The 21,831-nt window shown below is 23.0% G+C and overlaps 5 protein-coding genes and 1 pseudogene across 5 annotated transcripts, besides 1 other annotated feature; 4 read left to right on the top strand and 2 right to left on the bottom strand.

Annotated features, from left to right (window-relative positions):
• Positions 1 to 66: 66 nt before the first annotated feature.
• On the bottom strand, positions 67 to 744 carry PVVCY_0800060 (conserved rodent malaria protein, unknown function; the record flags this gene model as incomplete). Its single annotated transcript, XM_037634203.1, has 1 exon — positions 67 to 744. The coding sequence occupies one exon, from the start codon at positions 742 to 744 to the stop codon at positions 67 to 69; it is 678 nt and encodes a 225-aa protein (XP_037490342.1).
• Positions 745 to 4,619: 3,875 nt separating this feature from the next.
• Positions 4,620 to 5,153, top strand: PVVCY_0800050 (CIR protein PIR protein, fragment; the record flags this gene model as incomplete). The annotated part of the gene is made up of 1 exon (XM_037634202.1): positions 4,620 to 5,153. The coding sequence occupies one exon, from the start codon at positions 4,620 to 4,622 to the stop codon at positions 5,151 to 5,153; it is 534 nt and encodes a 177-aa protein (XP_037490341.1).
• A 2,059-nt stretch (positions 5,154 to 7,212) lies between these two features.
• PVVCY_0800040 (fam-b protein) lies at positions 7,213 to 8,147 on the top strand (the record flags this gene model as incomplete). Its single annotated transcript, XM_008626813.2, has 2 exons — positions 7,213 to 7,281; positions 7,437 to 8,147. 2 exons carry the CDS (start codon positions 7,213 to 7,215, stop codon positions 8,145 to 8,147), a joined length of 780 nt encoding a protein of 259 aa, XP_008625035.1.
• Positions 8,148 to 8,930: 783 nt separating this feature from the next.
• PVVCY_0800030 (fam-a protein) lies at positions 8,931 to 10,376 on the bottom strand (the record flags this gene model as incomplete). Its single annotated transcript, XM_008626812.2, has 6 exons — positions 8,931 to 8,954; positions 9,112 to 9,342; positions 9,437 to 9,540; positions 9,710 to 9,779; positions 9,868 to 10,102; positions 10,246 to 10,376. 6 exons carry the CDS (start codon positions 10,374 to 10,376, stop codon positions 8,931 to 8,933), a joined length of 795 nt encoding a protein of 264 aa, XP_008625034.2.
• Positions 10,377 to 14,209: 3,833 nt separating this feature from the next.
• On the top strand, positions 14,210 to 16,199 carry PVVCY_0800020 (annotated as a pseudogene).
• Positions 14,210 to 16,199: a sequence feature (PIR protein CIR protein, pseudogene).
• Positions 16,200 to 18,493: 2,294 nt separating this feature from the next.
• On the top strand, positions 18,494 to 21,524 carry PVVCY_0800010 (PIR protein CIR protein; the record flags this gene model as incomplete). Its single annotated transcript, XM_037634201.1, has 3 exons — positions 18,494 to 18,508; positions 18,652 to 21,165; positions 21,255 to 21,524. The coding sequence occupies 3 exons, from the start codon at positions 18,494 to 18,496 to the stop codon at positions 21,522 to 21,524; spliced, it is 2,799 nt and encodes a 932-aa protein (XP_037490340.1).
• Between the last annotated feature and the right edge of the window lie 307 nt (positions 21,525 to 21,831).

Raw genomic sequence — 21,831 nt, 5'->3', positions numbered from 1 at the left:
TATTTTCATACATATCGTTATTTGAAAATGGATCGGTGGGGTTGAATTTCCTAGGATGTGATTATCTTAAGCATCTTTTTCTGGAATAATGTAGTCTAGAGATTCTTTGCCTGAAATAATGGAGTTTAGATATTCTTTGTCTGGAATAATGGAGTCTAGAGATTCTTTGCCTGAAATAATGGAGTTTAGATATTCTTTGTCTAGAATAATGGAGTCTAGATATTCTTTGTTTGGAATAAGACTCTCTATATATTCTTTGTCTAGAATAATGGAGTCTAGATATTCTTTGTTTGGAATAAGACTCTCTATATATTCTTTGTCTAGAATAATGGAGTCTAGATATTCTTTGTTTGGAATAAGACTCTCTATATATTCTTTGTCTAGAATAATGGAGTCTAGATATTCTTTGTTTGGAATAAGACTATCTATATATTCTTTATCTGGAATAATGGAGTCTAGGTGTTCTTTGTCTGGAGTAGTATTCCTTGAATCAACTTTTTCTGGAATAACATTATTTGAAGTAGCATTATGTGAAGCAATTTGGGCTAAAATTGATTTGACTAAAGATTCCATACTTGGAACTGGTTCCGTTATAAGATTATTATTTTTCATATATATGAGCAGCTTTAAAACATTTTCTGAAGAAGCATCGAATGTATCAAGCTCAGTTGCAAGGGCCTTATTATTCACATATACGAAGGTGGTTAAAAGAAAAAAAGAAATTTTAATATAAAATTTATTCATTTTTGAATTTACAAACAAAATGCTAAAATATATATTAGTATTTTTTTTAATTAAAAATTAACAACTCGAAAAACAGCATAAGTATAATTAAAATTGAATCAAATAATTTTCTCCAATAAAGCATAAAAAACAAATATTTATTTTAAAAAAATACAAATTATTATTAAGCGATATAATTGTATGCTTTTATAAGATTAATATATTTTATATTTAAATAATTCAATCACAAGACGACGTCAATAACCGAAGCTTTCATAAATAATGAATATCAAAAATTTTATGATTTATAATTTCATTAATATTATAATATATAAAAATAAATAATTTTAATTATATTATATAAATGATATTTATAATAAATAAAATTATGAATGCACAGGTTTTATATTTTTATAATTAATTAAACTCAATTTAAAATTTATAAAAAATTCCATTATGCATGAAGTTACATATATACTTATATATAATAGAAAAAAGCTATGCTGTTTTTACCTAATAGAAAACCAATCATTTAAAAAAAAAATAAAAAGTAGAAAAAAATATATATTGTTTTAATATAATTATATATACTTATATTAATAATTATATAAAAATAAATGTTTTCCTATTTTTTTCATTTGTTTTACAAAAATTCTTTGATAATTCATCATTTTTAATATATAACGTGTCTATTATATTTTTAAATATTAAAATAATTAATTTAACCTGGCAATGCAGCTAATTTTATATATTACTAATAATACTACAATAATCATATTTGTTACTTCATCACAATAATATATGATAAAATCTATATTATGAGAACCGAACATTCTGCAATTTTATCATTTTTAATAAAAATTTTACCAAATAACATTTTTTTAGCAAAGTCCTTAATTTTATAAAAATTATTTATTGGTAGTAATATTGATGCACATGCTTTTATATAAATGAATATAAATTATAATTTTCCTTTTAATAGTAAAACAAAGTATATATAAAATAAAAAAATCAAAATAAATAAAATAATGAGGCATAATGTTGTAAAGTAAATAAATATATATAAATTATTTGTTTTTTAATTATAATATTCTTGATTCCGAGGTGTTCATCTATGGATCACGTATTCCATTATGGCTCAAGGTTCTGTACTATGAGTTATAGTTTTGTTCTATGGAATTTATGTTTTGGGTTAGGGCGACATTTTTATTAATCTGTTTATAACTTGATCATATTTATTTGTCTATAATTGTTGATGAAATATATATACCATCCCTATATGCTTAATCTCGAGATGATGTCTAAATATGCACTCCCTAAAGGGGGATAGTCATTAATATGAAAGGAGTTACATATCATTTTTTCCATCAAATATAATATATATATTAAGCGTTAGCATATATTTAATATGGTTAAAGCAAAATAACTATATTTCATATATTAATATAGACATTTTCTATATAACAATTGTCTATTATATAAGACGTGTTATCTCATAGTTATATTGAATCATGAATATCGCAATATGCTTCTTCATTTGATGAAAAATTTATTTAGCAAAACTTCTAATTTGTGCCAAAATTATTGTAGTTTAAATTGTATTTTGATAACTGAAGAGTATAATATTATTATATATGAGGTTATAACATATAATTAGATTCATTTGGAATAATTGTCTACATTATAATATACTTCGGGTAAATGGGTATTTTTTTAATGTTAATTAAACATATTTCCAATATGTAATAGATAATAATAAAATAAGATTAATAAAGTATCGATCGAGATTTGGCAATACAGCGATATCTATAAAGATGTTTTATGCATCTAACATTTTTAATAATACAAAATTACATTATAAATATATGTATAATATCCTTTTATTTTTCAATTATATTTAATATCATTTTACGTTAAGGTTTTAAATTCAAATAATAGAAATATCTCTATATCCTTTAATTTATTTACCATAAAGGTATAATATTAGATTAATCACTATTAATTTTAAAATTTTATAGTTTTGAGGTATAATATATTAATAAAATTTATATCATATTTTGTTCTAATAGTTATAAATAATATAATAGATATAATATCATTATTATAGCCTATGCATATAATTTAATAAAATACTCTACTAATAAATAATGCTGAAATATTATTTTATTGTGGAAACTTCATATAATTAAATATTAATTTTATCGAAAAGACGCATAGTAACAAATTCTCTTTGAAATAATAATATTTACATTAGGTTATTATATATATAAAAACTTATAAATTTATATTTTAAATATAGTGTTATTACGAAATAATATTTATTCTCTAAAATGTTATATTTTAAAACAATGGAACAAGTAAAGTTACTAATTGGTTTAAAGTATTCTTCTTTAGCGCATTAATTATCTCATTGTGGTATATCAATAACAATAATAATAGTAATAGTAATGAATTACTATGCTATTAAATACGAACAAATATATTATGCTTATCTGATACATTACATGGGTATAAATTCATTATATAATTATTAAACGGATGATAAAATTAATATTGTATGGATATAAGACCAAATTAATTATTATAATTTTTATATGAGTATACTTTATTATGGTGTCATGGCATTAATGTTGTCAATCAATATAATATTATTAATTCAATAATGTTTATTAAAAATCACATTTTTACATTATAAACTAACTAATATGATATCATAGAATGTTCAATTTGTAATGCACTTTAGTCTATAAGTATAAATGTGCACTTAAAATGGTAACTCATATTATATTAATTCTTGAATTAATTCGTTATTCCAAACAATGTATGAATATAATTTTAAAATTAAAACTTAATATATTTAAATTAAATTGCATGAACACAATTATGTTTGCTTGCTTTAATGCTTAAAATATATTTTTTAATTATTTATATATTAAATAGATAATTAGAATGAAAAGAATAATATAACTATAATCTTAAAACTAGTTTACATTCATGATTCATTTTAATTGTAATAGCTTGATTAACCTAATTTGTATATCATTCTTTTTTAATTTTAAAAATAAAATAAGATATGCACTAAAAAGTATTCATTAATTATATTTATATATAAAGAAATGTTAGTACATAAGCAAAGCTATTACATACTCTAAAATGAATTGTCAATTTATACATATTAATTAAGATAATTAGACGTATTATATTTTATTTATAAAATGGAATAATATTTAATTCAAACATAAATAATGTTTTTTATTTATTAGAAATGATATAAAAATGTGTAATACTCCATATTGAATGATAATGCACATCAATACATGGCATTCAAATAATGAGATACAAATAGATTTTTAACAATTATAGTAATAATACATTTCTAATTCTTTATGTATTTATAATAATATAGAATTGGAAACTTCTTTACTATAAATCTAGAGAATGTATAACTCTCTATGCACAAGCTTATAATAATTAGGAGATATATTTTATTTAAACTCATTGAAGGTTACACAAAGTTATACAATGATGATACTTCGAATATTATTAAGAATAGCGGTATTTCACATATGATAAAAATGCTTCAAACAAATTCCAGTTTAAGGCATTTTGTCTAAATTGCCATATACAGGAAATGCCAGTTGTTACATATTGTATTATCATCTGTATTAATTTAAATATTAAAAATAAAAATATTAGTTTAGCTAAATACAGTATCTGCGTATAGAGATCAAGTGTTTGGATCGTATGTTTTGGGTTTTTATATTTCTCTTACACTAAAAATAACATATCATATTTGCAAATACCAAATAGAATCCCATTATGTCTACTCATGTGGTATATATATTTTATTATGTTAAATTTTTTATAATTTTTTAAAAATAAAATTTTACTGTGATATGTTTGATAGTTTATATAAACAATTACCAGATGGTGATGACGAAGCACAGCGAACAAATGGCAAAAGTCTATTATACGAAACTTATTGTCCCACAAATAATAGAGCATATGGAAAATGTAATTCTGATTTTGATAAAATTAATGCTGGTTTTGTATATTTATTAGTGCAATTATTTGGTAATGTTTATTCTGAGGGGGAACAAGAAGATTCAGGAAATATCCAAAAGTTACAAAATATTTTAAACATCGTTAAAAATACATTTGAAGCGTACCGCTTCCTTTTTTATAATACATATACTGATATTGGCAATAACTTATATAATAAGGCGTCATCGACCTTAGAAAATGTTTATGATAAATCTAAAAATTTTGCTGGTATCACGATTAATTATGTGAAAGAGAATCTTAATAAAGCATTAGAGAATGACCCATCAAGTGATAGTAATGGGCTAGAACCTACCCTTCTTTATCAGATGGTGAAAAAAAGAATCACAAAATATCCCAACACCAATACAAACTGGCCAAAGAGATGATAATTCACAAGTGTCACTTCCTACACAAGAACATAGATCAACAGATAGTAAACAAGAAAAAACTTCAGATACAACCCTTGAGAAACAACCTCAATCATCAGTCAATTCTAGCAGTAAAACACCTGATATATAAATTGGATCAGAAGACCCTGGGCCCAATGTGGAAGACAAAACATCACAATTAGTAAACTCCATAGATATATCTAAAGGGTATAATCGACCTGAAACTATTATTACAGTTCTTTTAATACCCATTATTTTATTAATTATGTATAAGGTAAACAAAAAAAAATTATGAAGTACACGATTTTTAAAATATTTCCTAACTATAAAATATTATATATTTTTACTATTTTTATGTTAGTATTTGTCATCTGGATGGAGAAAGGGATTGAAGAAAAAAACAAAAATGAAAAAAATTATAAATTTTTTTGGTGTAAAGAAAGCTGAAAAGGCAGTTATAAACTCAATTAATGATAAAAGGCCGATGCAAATAATTATAAAATATGTTGATACGAAAAAAATGACAAACCCGATTATAAACCCCATTCGTGGGGAGAAAAATCACTATTAAATATATACACACATATGCAGGCTGATCCTGTAACATTTATTAATTTATTTTTTTTGTGAATTTTTCGTTTCCAAAAGAAAAGACGATTCTTTGGAATGATAAATTTAATTAACTTATATTTGAAGTTGAATTTAAAAAATGTATAAACTTAAAAAATACTAAATAGTAAATTTGTTTGTTAATATAAAGAACTATTGTATATATATGACGCATGCCAAGAGTTTGTTTCTTATTTTATAATAAAACATAAAATAAATTTCCCATATGATGGAATTCTCTGTGTTAACTAATGTGTTATATTTAAATAGGACTTATAAAAATACAGGCAATATAATGTTTAACTATTAAAGGTAGTAAATGTGTGTTTAATGTGTACGGCAATTTTCAGCGTTTTGTTATTAAGTGTATTTCATTTTCTGGCTTCATATAATAATAAATTGGCAATTTGCTACGAATTTTTGGCTTTATGTGTATTATTCTTTGTGATTTATACAAGGCATACTTGAAAATATGAATGTTTTATATGATTTTAATAGAAAGAATATACTTCATATTATATATTCAAAAGTATATTATGTAAATAAAAATATTACGTGCTTATGAATGGAGATCATATATTTTAAAAAAATGAAGAAAAATAAAATATGGGATTTATTAAATAATATTAAACCCTTAAGAAGTATAACAAATAAGAATGTATTGGATGCAAGCAACTTTTGTTAATTGTTTTTCATATGCTTGCATATATTGATTTACAATATATATGATCTAGTATTTTATTACCATATTTAGTATATATTAATTTGCTTATGTCAAAAAATCGAAAAATATAAGCTTAAAAGCATCAAACATGTTTAAATAACCCATTAAATATACTAAAGACTATATATAAAAATATGCAAAAAAATATAATTTCAGTTAAATCTGGTACACACAGTTATTTGTTTATAATTATAATAATGTATTCTTTACGAAAGCATGGTGCTATTTGAAAAAAAACGTAAATGTAAAAATGCTCGCAATTGTGTTTTTATATCTCTGATGATAGAGTTATTTAATTTATATGATGATTTATACATTAAATTAGTGCATTTGTTTATTTATATTTTAAATATTAAAAATAATTTTATTATATACATATATTGGTTCAAATCCCCAAAAAATGTTCACGAACGAGCATACACATTTTTGTGTATTTAGGTTAAATCGTTGTATATATTTTTTTAATTAAAATATAAAAAATGGTATACTTTTTAAAGAAAAATTAGTATTTACATTCATAAATCCTTTTAATGAATACAATGAAGTTTATTACACAGTTACACATAATAAGTTCAATTGAAAATGGGGCAAATTAATAAGTGAAATAAGTATCATAGTTTTTTAGATATATTCATTTATTCATAAATTTTTGGAATAAATGTTAAGTTATCATCATTTTCAAACTAGATATATTATTTCATTTATTAATAAATAAAGATAAAAATGCGACCCCGTATTTTAAAATTTGTTTTGTTTTCAATTATTATTTGTTCTTTTGAATATGCCCAAAATGTAAGTTACACATTATTTTATTATTAATAATGCTTCATTATATTTGTTTTGCAATACCTTTATATTATTGTTTCATGTGTTGGTAAGACACTTAAGTTAAAGAAACGATTAAAATTAATTATATATATGTTAATAAATATTTCATTTATTTGCAGGAATTATACTTTATAAACAAAAGAAACATATATCTTGAAAGGAATATAATAAATTTTAAAAATAATAGGATATTATCAGATGCAGAAAAACAATTCGATTTGAATAATTTTTGTGAATCAACTTTAAGTCTTGTAAATCAATTTAATGACTGTAATGATGATGACAAGAATATAATAAATATTCGAAATCTTATAAATTCACATATAAATAAGTGTAAAGAAAGCAATATATTACTCGATTTAAATAGTGTAGATGAAAAAACGAAAAAATTAATTCATAAACTTCGAAACGAATTAGAAAAAGTAAAACAAGAGATTGATAATATAAGGAACAGTGAATTAGAAACACAACCGATACAAAATAAAAGAATAACAATAAAATATGAAAATAATTCTGTATCAGAACATGAAGACTTTAACGAATTGGAAAATTGTGAAACTATTTTGGAGGACGAATGTGATAATTTTGAAGATGAATATAATGAAATTACATCAAGTAATACTTATAAGGAAATAAAAATTAATGAACAGATACAAATAACGGGAATAAAATACGTTGTGGAGAGTGTTGCATATATAATAGCTTGTTTTACGTTTCTAGGTGCAGGAGGGATCTACGTAGTATTATTACATATACCGTATATAATTTCCTTGATTAGGAAATTGTATAAACTCGTTAAATTGGGAATAGAAAGAACAAGATATAAATAATATTAAAATAACCATTATTTATTATTATGTTTTATTATACTTGTTTAGCAATTGAAAATAATATATTTAATATTTTATGGCATAAATGCTACATTTTGCATTATGCCAAATAATGATATTTGATTCAATTGCTTGTTTTATTATTATATATATTTTAACTTAATTTACAACCACATTATATAATTAACTTATCTTTGTTTAGTGCTTGTTAAAAACTCATTTATCTTAATTGCCACGCATATATATTAATGAATTTTGAATATACTCATTTTTAGTTAATATTTACAATTGTTTTAAATAAAATTATAACTATATTGAAGGTTTAATTTCAGGTTTAGGGTTGTATTTTTATCAATTTGTTTATAATTCGATCATATTGATTGGTCTTTAAATACTAATTAAATATATGTACCATCCCGTATGCTTAATCTAGAGGTGATATCATGTTTGCAAACAAAAAAAGTGTGATAAAAATTAAATGAAATGAATATCATAATAATAGCTCTTCATAAATAATAATAGTTATATTAGTAGTATTCACAGAGCTAACATATATAGATACATCCTAATATTAAAATACATAAACAAATAATATATAAAAAAGCAATTTTAAAGCAAAAAAAATACTTTCTGATGGAAATTTAAAGCGGCCATTATGCATGGGAAATAAGTCGTTTTATTAACATAAATCTTCTAATATTGCGATGGTAAAAAAATATATGAAACATATGCTTATTTATGAGGGGAAAAATAATATAAAGCTTTTCTAATAATGCCTTTTTGTTAAAAGGAACTATGTCCATTAATCTAAGAAAAAAAAACATAAACGGATGAATATATAAAATGTTTAAATTTTTTGCAAATTATAGTATATATTATAAATGTATGCATTTATCTAAAACTGTATTTTTTTAACAATTGCTGAAATAAATTATTATGTTATTAAAATTTGTATATTGCTTACAGATTCGATATAAGCTAAATCAACACGTTTTCTGAATTTTTGAATGAAGTATCCGGTTATGTTAACAAACACTTTTTTTAATTTTCCATTTTTAATATCATCTTCAGGACTAACGTTAGTTTTGAATAATTTTGCGTTTTCTATGATTGCGTTTTTATATTCGTCATTGCAAGGGTTGGAATCATTTATGTCTGCTGAAGCCATGACAATTACGATTGTGTCCTCTGCTATCTATAAAATTAATAAAGGTGTATTTGAATATATTTCGTGTCATAATATGAGAAACACGATTTATAACGAAACAAAAGAGGAAAGGTTTCCTTACTTGAACTTTTTTGGCTAAAGCATAAAAATATTTCTGATGGTCTTTAGAATCTTGTTCGTAACGTTGTTGTATCATTACTAAATTTGGATTGTATACACGGACAACTTTTCAAAAAAAAAATAATTTTGCATTATTTAAAATAAATATTATGAATTTGAAGGCATAGGGAACAATAAATAGTAGCATATAACAATGAATATAATAAATCACGAAATTTCGAATAAATAGTAACGATAATATGTTAATTTGACGAATTATTTATGTTTTCTATACTTTTAACAGTGCCAGTATTGAAAGTATTGGGAATATTGGGGTCCCATATGCTGTTTATTAGTTGATCATACTAATGGAAACAAAGAGAAATATATTATATAAATTATAATAATTTTTTAATTTGGGTAATAAATTTAACATTGTTCATTAATTGATACCATTTTCGGATCGCCAAGTGATTGATAAACTTTTATAATATTTGTATGACCATGTTCTTTTTTAAATACAAACATACCATTATCATGTTTTGTTTTAAATGTTTTATAGCCAGTTTCATATATAATATGATATATTAAATTTAATACAGCTTCATTCATAAATTTTCCTGCATTTATAGTTTCATTGAGATCGGTACATAATAGGTGCTTGTTTTTTTCATATATTTCTTCTGGACTATCATTGATAAAAATGAACAAATTTTAAATGTGTACAAAAATAAAGGTATTGTATTTATATTATAGTATTATTGAACAGGCATGTATTGAATATTTTGATAATGAAGTATGTAATATGTATATGTTATTATATTTTTTTACGTAGAGTAACAATTATTTGGATTAGATGTTGTAGCATTTCCTGGATCAGGCTCAGCTGCAAGGGTTTCATTATTTGCATATGCGAAAATGCTTAAAATAAATAAAGCGATTTGAATATAAAATTTATTCATTTTTGAACTTTAAAACATAATATTAAAATATATATCAGTATTTTTTAATTAAAAATTAACAACGCAAAAAATCGCACAAGTATAATTAAAATTGAAGCAAACACTTTTCTCTAATAAAGTATAAAAAACTAATATTTAAACGATAACATGTATGTTTTTATCATATTTATAAGTTTAACATAATTTTTATTTAAACAATTCAATTACAAAACGACATCAGTAACAGAAGCTTTCATAAATAATGAATATCAAAAATTTTATGATTTATAATTTCATTAATATTATAATATATAAAAATAAATAATTTTAATTATATTATATAAATTATATTTATAATAAATAGCATTATGAATACACAAGTTTTATATTTTTGTAATTAATTAAACTCAATTTAAAATTTATAAAAGATCTCATTACGTATGGAATTACATATATATTTTATTTATATATAATAGAAAAAACTGTTGTTTTTACCTATAAAAAATCAATAATTTAAAATAAAAATATAAAAGCAAGAAAATAATGTAAAATATATATATGCTTTATTAATAATTATATTAAATAGTTGTTTTGACATTTTTTTCTATTTGTTTTACAAAATATCTTTGAGAATACATCGTTTTTAATACAAAGCATGTCTATTATATTTTTAAATATAAAAATAATTTAATTTAATTTGAGAAATGCAGATAATTTTATGCTACTAATATTATTATAACAACAGTATTTTTTACTTCATCATAATAATAGTATGATAAAATATATATGATGATAAATCGCGTTTTCTGTAATTTTTTATCACTTTTAATACAAATTTTACTAAATAAGATTTTTGTAGCAAAATTGTTAATTTTATAAAAATTATTTATTGGTAGTAATATTGACGCACATGCTTTTATATAAATGAATATAAATTATAATTTTCCTTTTAATAGTAAAACAAAATATATAAAATTAAAAAAATGCAAATAAATAAAATATAAAAATAAAATAATGAAACATAAAGTTGTTAAATCAAGAAATATATATATATATGTATGTATATACATAATAAATTAATTTTTTATTTTAATATTATTGATGCCGAGATGTTCATGTTTTATGGGTTATGTATTTGTATTATGGGTCAAGGTTATGTGTTATGAGGTATAGTTTGGTTCACTGAATCTGCGTTTTGAGTTAGGGTTCGGGGATATTGTAATTTAATTTTTTATAATTTGATAATATTTATTGGTATTAGAATAGTAATTAAAATATGTACCATCTCCGTATGCTTAATCTCGAAATTATGTCTAAATATGTACTCCCAAAGGGGCATAGTCATTAATATGGAAGAGGTCACATAACATACTTACCATAAAGCATAATATATACAATTGAGTGCTAATATAGACTTAATATTATTAAATAAAATGTCTATACTCCATATATTAATATAGAAATTGGGCATACATGCATGAATTTGTGTTATCTATATCATAATTGCCTATTATATAAATCTTGCTAATCAGGGACTATGCTGAATTATTCATAACACAATATATTTCTTTATTTGGTGAAAGCTTTATTTAGTAAAGCTTATAATATATGCACAATTATTTTAATTTAAATTATAACATTCCTCAAACAAACGGTAATAATAAAACTGTATACGTAGCTATATATTATAACAAAACACCTTTTGAATAATTGTTTACAATATAGTACGCCTTCAGGTTAATATGTGCTTTTAAGATTAATTAAGCATATTACGATATATAATGGGCAATCATAAAATATCGATCGATATTCGACAATACAATGATGTCTATAAGGTATATTTTATTCTTCTATCATTTTTAGTAATGCATAAAAAATACACTATAGATATATATATTAAATATATAAATTGTAAATATATATAATACTCACTTGTTTCATTTCAATACTTTGCATTTATTTAAAGTTATAATTTATACTGATATAAATTATCTATCCTTATATAAGTTTAAAAACTTATAAAAGACAGAATAAAACATATTCCATATAATTAAATCTTAAACAAACCATGATATATAAAGAGATTTTTAAAATATATTGTTCTATTTCACACATATTAACTATTTAATATATAAATAATTGCTAATTCTTATTTAAAATTATAAAAAAGACTGAAAGTAGTTATTATCATCCCATTTGTTTTTAAATTAGGACTTTTATAATATTAACATAGCTTATGGTTGATGATAATAAATTTAAAAAAAAACAGCATGGGTTACTATTTTAGGTTCATATTGGCGCGTATAACCTAAAATATATTACGTATTGAATATTTTATAATATCATATCAATTAGTTTATAATGTAAACATATTATTTTTAACGAGCATTATGGAATTATTAATATTATATTGAATGACAACATTAATACCATAGCACCATATTAAAGAATATTTAGCTAAAAATTGTAATAATTAATTTTATCATACCTTTAAGAATATATATAATGAATTTATATCCATGCGGTATATAAAATAAGCATAGTATATTTGTTCGTACTTAATAATATATTAATCTAATATTATTATTGTTGCTACTAATGGCATATCACTGCATACTGCAATGAGATAATTAATGCACTTACGAGGAATACTTTAAACCAATTACTAATTTTCCTTGTTTCATTGTTTTAAAGTACAACATTTTAGAGCATATATATTATTTTGTAATAACAATATATTTAAATTATAGATTTGAAAGTTTATATATATTATAATAACCTAACATAAATATTATTAGTTTAAAGAAGATTTATTATTATGTGTATTTTTGATAAATAATACTAATATTTAATTATATGAAGCTTCCAAAATAAAACAATATACCAACATTTGTTATTAGTAATATATTTTATTAGATTACATGTATAGGTATATAATAATATTTCTAGTTCTATCGACCATATTATTTATAATTATTGAACAAAATGTGATATAAATTTCATTAATATACTCATATTTTATCTTTTAACTATTTTAAAATATAATTTATTTATACCTCAAAACTATGTAATTTAAAAATTAATAGTGAATAATCTAATATTATATCTGTATAGTAAATAAATTAATATATTTAGAGCTAATTACATCCATAAAATATTAATATATAAAATTTATGTGTAGAGAATTGCTTGGATGTAAATAAAGTTATTGCACATTTTAAAATTGTATTTTAACAATGTAGGTAAATAAAAAAGATGTATTCATTATATATGGCCTATTTATAAAAGGGAATAATTTAACCTATTTTATATGTATTATAATTTAAATACATAATTTTTTTTATATCTATTAGAAGGGATGTTAAAAGTTGCAATATGTAATAGTGAATAGTAACTAATATATAAGCATTCATGACATGCAAATCATGTGATAAAATACCTTTTAATGATCCTACTAACATAAGATTTGTTAGTTCTGTATATATTTACAGCATGTAATAATTAAAGCATCTTTATTAAAAAACGTAGTAAATTTCATATATGTGCGAAAAAATATAAATATAAGATATACAGTTATTTAAATTGATAATATAATGCAACTATTTTGTTTATTATTAATAACCATTATATTTTCATATATGCATTATATATATAACCCAAAATGTTTTAACCATATTTAGTTTAGTAATGTTATTGCATTATTATTTGATATTGGTTTATATTTTAAAAATATAAGTTTAAATGTATATAATAATTATATATAGAAGACAATTATATCAAATATTATAAAGTATTATATATATTAACAAATATGATATTCCATAGTCTGATGATTAAAACAATATACTGTTATAATGAACAAAGATGTGGTAAATACAATTTTTTTAAATAAAAATCTTTCCTTTTATATTTCTGAATATTATAATATCTATAAATTATCACTAACTTCATTTTAATACCAAATTCAATAATACATATTTGTATTAAATTTTAAAAATTTTTATTAGTGCAATTTATTTAATAAAGTTGATAAGCTTTTTGTTAAGGGGGATGTCATTGAAAATGCATTTAATAACTCTAACTTGTATAAAAAATATTGTCCTAATGGAGAATGCAATAATAAATATGATAGAATTGGTGCCGTATGCGATTATTTGCTTGCAGAATTGCCAAAAAACAATGATGAACAATATTATAAATACATTTTTATGTGGCTAGGTTCCAAATTTCTTAAGATAACTAGTGACAATTCCTTCAGTTTAAATGATTATTATGAGGAGTTTTTAGTTAATCATAAAGATAAATTTAATTATTGGAACAAATTGGATAATATAAAGTATTTGAAGGATAGTAATGTTACTGTTATGACTTCATTATATAATTTACTTATGGATATATGTAATGCACTGGTGGAAAATGATATATCCAATTTTGATATAAAAAAATTTCAGGCGTATGATTTTAAATTTTACAAAGACTATAAATTAGTTAACGATGAGCCAAATAAATGTGATCCATACATTCAATTATTGACTGATTTAAAACAAAAATATGATGAATATAGAAACTTAGCTATTAAGGAAGTTTTAAAAAATAAAGATGATAATTACAATGTGTCAAAATTTTCGCCAATAGCTAATGATGATAGTAAGAAAGATTTGTTATTTCAAAGTAATGGGTGTATAAAATTGCATGAATTTTTTGGACAACCTCGCCAAAAACCTAAACCAAAAATCCCACCAGATGACTCAGAAACTAAAAAGGAAACGAAGCCATCAAATATTGGTGAAGAACTAAATTTTGAGAAAATTAGAGATTATTCTTTACAGATTTTCAACAAATATAGTCCACAATTTATTCATGCCACTACTAGGGTTGAGAATCACATACGCGATATGGTGAAATATAATTTTAATGATATGGTTGGTATAGGTGCCAAATATCTAAAAGCTATGGAAAATGTAAAACTTCCAAAACTTCAGATTCTAGGACCAAATAATAAAGAAAAAGTAGATCCTCCAAAATCACCACAAACTACTCAAGGAACCACAGTAAGTTCGAATGGTATATCGTTAAAGGCAATGGATGCCCCAGGAAATAATTTAATAGGATTAAATAGAAATATAACAAAATTGACGTCATTTAAATTGGAAGGAAATAAAGTAGCTATTATAGCTCTTACAGTTGTTTCAATAACTATCGTTTTATCAATTATGTATTGGGTAAATAGTAAAAAGTTTACTAAATAAAATATTTAAAAAATATATAAATCTACATAGTTTGTGATATATAAAAAACAAATGATTATATATTTTTACTGTTTTTGTATTAGTATTTATATTATGGATGTGGAAAACCCATGAAGAAGAAAAAAATGGGAAACAAAATTATAAATTTAGTTGATGAAAAAGGAAGAGGAAAGAGAGTTATAAGCCCAATTGATCGGAAAAGGGATGTAAAAACAAATATAGATTCAGATTATGGAGAAAAAACAATAGTTATTATAAACCCATATGATGAAAAGAATATAACAATACAAAGTATAAAACCTCCCTCTCTCGAAATAACATTATTAAATACATACAAACATATATATGTTAATCCTTCTCCTTTTATTAACTTATTTTTTTTGTTAATTTTTTTTGTTTATAAAAAAAAACGCAATTCTTTAGAGTAATAAATCGAATAATAAATATTAACTCATATTTTATAAGGTTAAAATTTATATTTAATTTTTATAATTTGATAACATTTTTGGTCTTTAAATACTGGTTAAATATATATACCACTACCATATTTTTAATATCTAAATGAAGCTCAAACATGCACCCCAAAGGAGGATAGTCATTAATATGAAAGGGGACGCATAACGTGGTTTCCATAAGTTATAATACTGTCACATAATTAGTTCATATATATTAAATTCGGCGATATTATAACTTCCCATTTTATATTTTATTGTTAACATTTGGATAACAATATATAAAAACCTATATTATCTATTATATAAGGCTTATTAACCCATAGCTATATTGACAGATGACTAATACAATATATGTTTCTTTATTTCATGAAAATTATACTTAGAAAAACTTATAATTCGTGTCATTATTATTTTGGTAACCGAACAGTATAATAATCTTATATATGAAGCTATAATATATTATCAGGTTCACTTGCAACATTTATCTACATTATAATATACTTCAGACAAATATGTATATTTTTAATGTTAATTAAGGATATTCAAATATATAATAGATAATCATAAAATACGATTCATAAATTGTCGATCAAGGTTCGATAATACAACATTATCTATAAAAGGCATTTTATGCATCTAGTATTTTTAATAATACAATAAAAATTGAACTATATATACAATATTTTAAGTTTTATAATTTTGAGGTATAAATAAATTATATTTTGAAATAGTTAAAAGATAAAATATGAGTATATTTTGTTTTAATAATTTTTTTAATAATTATAAATAATATGATAGATAGAATACCATTATTATTATATGCCTATATATATAATAAAATAATTTACTAATAAATAATATTTAAATGTTGTTTTATTGTAAAAACATCATATAATTAAATACTAATTTTATCGAAATGGCGCATAATAATTAATTTAATTTGAACTAATAATATTTATATTGAGCTATTATATATATGCAAACTCTCAATTATATAATTAAGTATATTGTTATTGCGAAATAATATATATGTTCTAAAATACTTTATTTAAAAACAATGAAACATGGAAATATTATCCATTGGTTTAAAGTATTTTTATTAAATGGATTAATTACTCCGTTGTACTATACAGTGATATAGAAGGAAGCAACAATGATAATAATAGATAAAGTATTAACACGAAAAAATAATTAATTCACATTATTCGAATATGTTGATATATATTAATTATATATATTATTAAAACTGAAAAGATGCAGAAGATAATAAATAATTATTATATTTTATACTTGAATATAATTCTAATGTAGTAATATTAATACTAAAAAGTCGTATATTACTTCTATTAATAATTTGAATAAAAATATAGTTTTCTATATTGAGCTAAATGTTTTATTATAAAATATGTAGTATACAATATTCTTAGGTTCAAAGTAGCAATATGCACTAAAATGATAAATCCACATATATTGCTTCTAAAAGTTTATTATTATCACTAAATAAAGAGAAATGTTAAAATTATAAAATAGCAAATTTAAACAATAGAAAAATAATTATCTTGAAATATTGTTTATAGCTTAAACAGTTAATAAGAATGATAATATATACACTAATTTTAAAACACATTTAGGTGCCATATTATTTTAATTTGTATTTATGTTCACTTTAATTGCACAATTGTGTTTTATTTTAGGAATATACATATATGATGTGTAATTTATTTATTAAAATTTATTTTTATATTAGGGATACATGCATACAAACAGAGTTATTGCACATTTAAAATAAGGTACACATTTATATTATTAATTAACATATAAATACAAACTAAATATCATATATTTAGGAAAATTAATAATAATAAATTATTTTTTTATATTATAATTTAAATAAACAATTTGTTTTATATTTAATATAATTAATTCAAAAAATGTAATATTTGTACGGAATAATAACTTATATCAATATATGATACAACAATGAGATACAAATATATTTTTATCAATTATAACGATAATATATTTACAATAATATATTTTATGAAATTACTTTAATAAAAAAGCAACATAACATATGTTTTTCTATATGTTTAAACTTATAACTGTAATGATATGTGCTTATTTAAACCCATTACAAGGTTTCACAAAATTATATAATGGGACAATTCCAAACTATATTGAAAATAATGGCTTTAAATATATGATGAAAAATGTTTAAATAAATTAAACTTAAGGCGGTTTAAATAATTTATCAAAAGAACTAAACAGAATTCTCCTTTAGTAATGATATTATATTATTATTACATATTAATTTAAATATTCAAATTAATAAGAATGTGCTTAACTGTATATTTTGTTTGATTCAGTATATATATTTTATATATAAATAATATGATGCCAAACATCGATAGATTAAAGATAAAATGTCATTACAATGGATGATAAAACAGTAAGTATATATATTTTAAATAGAACAACTGTCTTTATATTGTTTGAAATGTTGCACTATCTACAAGTTACTATTATATTTCATTTCAATAACATTTTTATTACTATTTATTTTTATTTAAAATTTTAAAAATATTTTCTTAGTGTGACTTACTTAGCGAAGTTGATGAAAATTTTAACAATAAAGGTGTCAATGTGCGCAGGTTTAATAGATTCACGAAATGCCATTCTTATTGTCCTTATGGAAATATATGCACAAATGACTATGAAAGAGTTAACGCTTTGGGATCATATTTATTTAACGAAATTATGAAAATTGGTAAAGCTTTTAATTGGTCAGATGGTGACAAACGGCATATTGAGGTTTTTATGATATGGATGGGAGATAAATTATTTAGGATAAATAACGATTATAAAGAAACTCTGGAAGAATCTTATAAAAATAATTTAGAAAACATTATGGGAAATGTTAATTATTGGGAAACTATTAGTAAAAAACTTTATAAGGATGCTACTATTAAGAAAATGAGCGAATTTTATAGCTTACTTAATTATATATGTAAACTAATTACTGAATACAATAAAAATCCTTATAACAAGAATCTTGGAAGGTATTCCTCTCAATGTAATAACTATTATAAAACTATTCATAAATCTACTAACGAATGTGGGCCATATCTAAAATTATTGGATAGTTTAAAAATGATATATGAAATTTTTAGAATGCAAAAAATTTCTAATAATTATAGTATTAAGGCAACCGAAAAGAAATTAATACTTAATCGTGTTAAATCTCTCGAAACGTTTAAAGGTGAAAACCGATATTTATTGACTGTTAACGCAAGACCTAGCTTTGATGATAAAGAGTGTAAAGTAGTGAAATCGAATGATGAGGAAGTTGGAAAAAAAATTGCATTACAAAAATCACAAGATCCTGGAAAACATAAAAAATCCGACAAAGGACCACAGACTCGAGCTTCCGAGAATCCACAACGTAGAAATCCAGGATCACCACATCTAAAACCACCACCAGCACCACGCTCACAACCAAAACTAGAAGCAAAACAACAAGGATCACAATCACAAGGACAACCAATAGCACCTGTAAAGCCACCAGTCCCCAAACCACCAGAACAACCAGATGCACAAACACCAGGCAAAAAATCAATACAACCACAACCGCAATCACCAACATCATCACAAAAGAAAGAACAATCATCACCACCAGGACCGATTTCAAAAAATGATCCTTCATTGCAAACATCTAAAAAATCAGAACCAACCCATCAAAGTGGAACAAAGGATTCAGGCAGTACTAAAGGAAGTAAAGGTAGCGGAGCCAATGCATTAGGAGGTGGAACCAGTCAACCAGGAAATTCAGAGGGAAAACCAAAAGATGATCCACAAAAGAAAACAGACCAGGTGGACAACTCTTCACTAGGACCCAAAGGATCAAGTCAATCAACGGGGGTGAGAAATCAAGGTACTGGAACAGATAGTGGAGCAGATGGTCAAGGAAAATCATCTGATGGAACAGGTGGTGGGACAGATGGTCATGCAGATAAAGATAGTCAAGGAGGTTCAGGAAATCAAAAAAAACTATCCGGGAAATCACCAGATGGAAATTCAGTACCTGGACAACCAGAAACTGCGCCATCTGGAACAAGCACAACACCATCACCCGTATCACAACCACCATCAGTACCTCCAATACCATCAGCACCACCACAACAACCAAATTCACAGAAACCAGGTCGACCACCAGAAATACCATCGAAATCACAAACACAACAAAAACCAGGACAATCCCCTTCACAAGACGATGCTCCATTACAAACACCTCAAACAGGAGGTTCAAGTAGTGGAAATGAAAATCCTGGTGGTGGACCAAGTGATCCCGTATCAAATACGTCAGGGGGATCTTTTGATTTGGGATCATCAATTCTTAAATTTCTATTAAATGGAACGGACAAATTGAATAAAACTTCCCAATTTATTCAACAAAACCAGAAAATGTTTAAAGATGCTAAGGATAAAATCAGTGGTGCATATAATGACACTGTGGAAAATTTAAAAAATGTTTACAATGTATCTAGTAGTCATTTTAATAATATTATTAATAATATAACTAGCCATCTTAATCAAGTTGGAACTCCTCCTAAATCAAGTGATAAACAGTCTGGCCCAGGAAGTCCAATAGATGGTGGGAATAAATTGAATCAGTCACCATCAAATTCACAACAAAATCCACCACCACCTCCTCCACAACAGCCTCCACCACCAACACCACCACAACTTCCTTCGCCGCCAATTCCAACGCCAATTACATTACCAGACCCACTAAAAGGTTCGCCACAACAAAAACAACCATCTTCCCAATCGCAAACTATCACACAGCACCCCCCACAAGTCCCAGTTAAAGTCAATCAACCTAATCACAAAACAGTTGTTCAATTTGTAAAATCACTAAGTTCTGACCTAATTTTGAAAAAACCGTGGAATATATTTCCAACGACATGGAATGGATCAGGGGACTGTAAACCTGAAGTAAATTTTATGAATACCACATTAGTGTGTTGTACATCTGAACAGTGTAGTTTAACTGGAATTACAGTTACACTTGTTTTAATACCCATTATTTTATTAATTGCATATAAGGTAAATAATAATATAATTACTAAATACAGCACTTTTAAAGAATTTTTATTATTGTAAAAAATATATATTCCCCTATATTTTTATTTTAGTATTTATCATTTGGATCATCAAAAAAATCAGAAAAAAAAAACATGAAGAAAGTTATAAATTTTCATGATGGAAAAAGAAAGACAAAAATAATTATAAGTTCAAATGATAGGAGCAAAGACCTAAAACCTGTTATAAATTCAATTGGTGGAAAAAAGGATTCATTATTAAATATATACAAGATTATACAGGCCGATCCTATGCCATTTATTAATTTGTTTTTTTTGTTGATTTTTTTTGTCTATAAAAGAAAACGAGACACCATAGAATGATAAAATTAATTAATGCCTTATTTTTTTGTAATTTTCAGATGTTTATGGTACTATATTTAAAGTAAATGTTAATATATAACAATAATAAATAATTAAATTCGTTTATTACTATTATTATAATATATATAAAGATGATGTTATTAGAATGGTTAATTTTCAATTATAAATTGATTTATATAATCTAAGAATAAAAACATCACTAACATAATGAATGATTAAAAAATATATATTTTATAAAATTATTTATTATTGTAAAAATTAATAGTAATATTTTTAAAAAATATAATAATAGCCTCACTCAAATCCT

Source organism: Plasmodium vinckei (assembly GCF_900681995.1).
Source record: "Plasmodium vinckei vinckei genome assembly, chromosome: PVVCY_08".
Classification (NCBI taxonomy): Eukaryota; Apicomplexa; class Aconoidasida; order Haemosporida; family Plasmodiidae; genus Plasmodium; species Plasmodium vinckei.
Note: the sequence above shows the minus strand (reverse complement) of the source record. Positions and strands in the feature narration are given on the sequence as shown.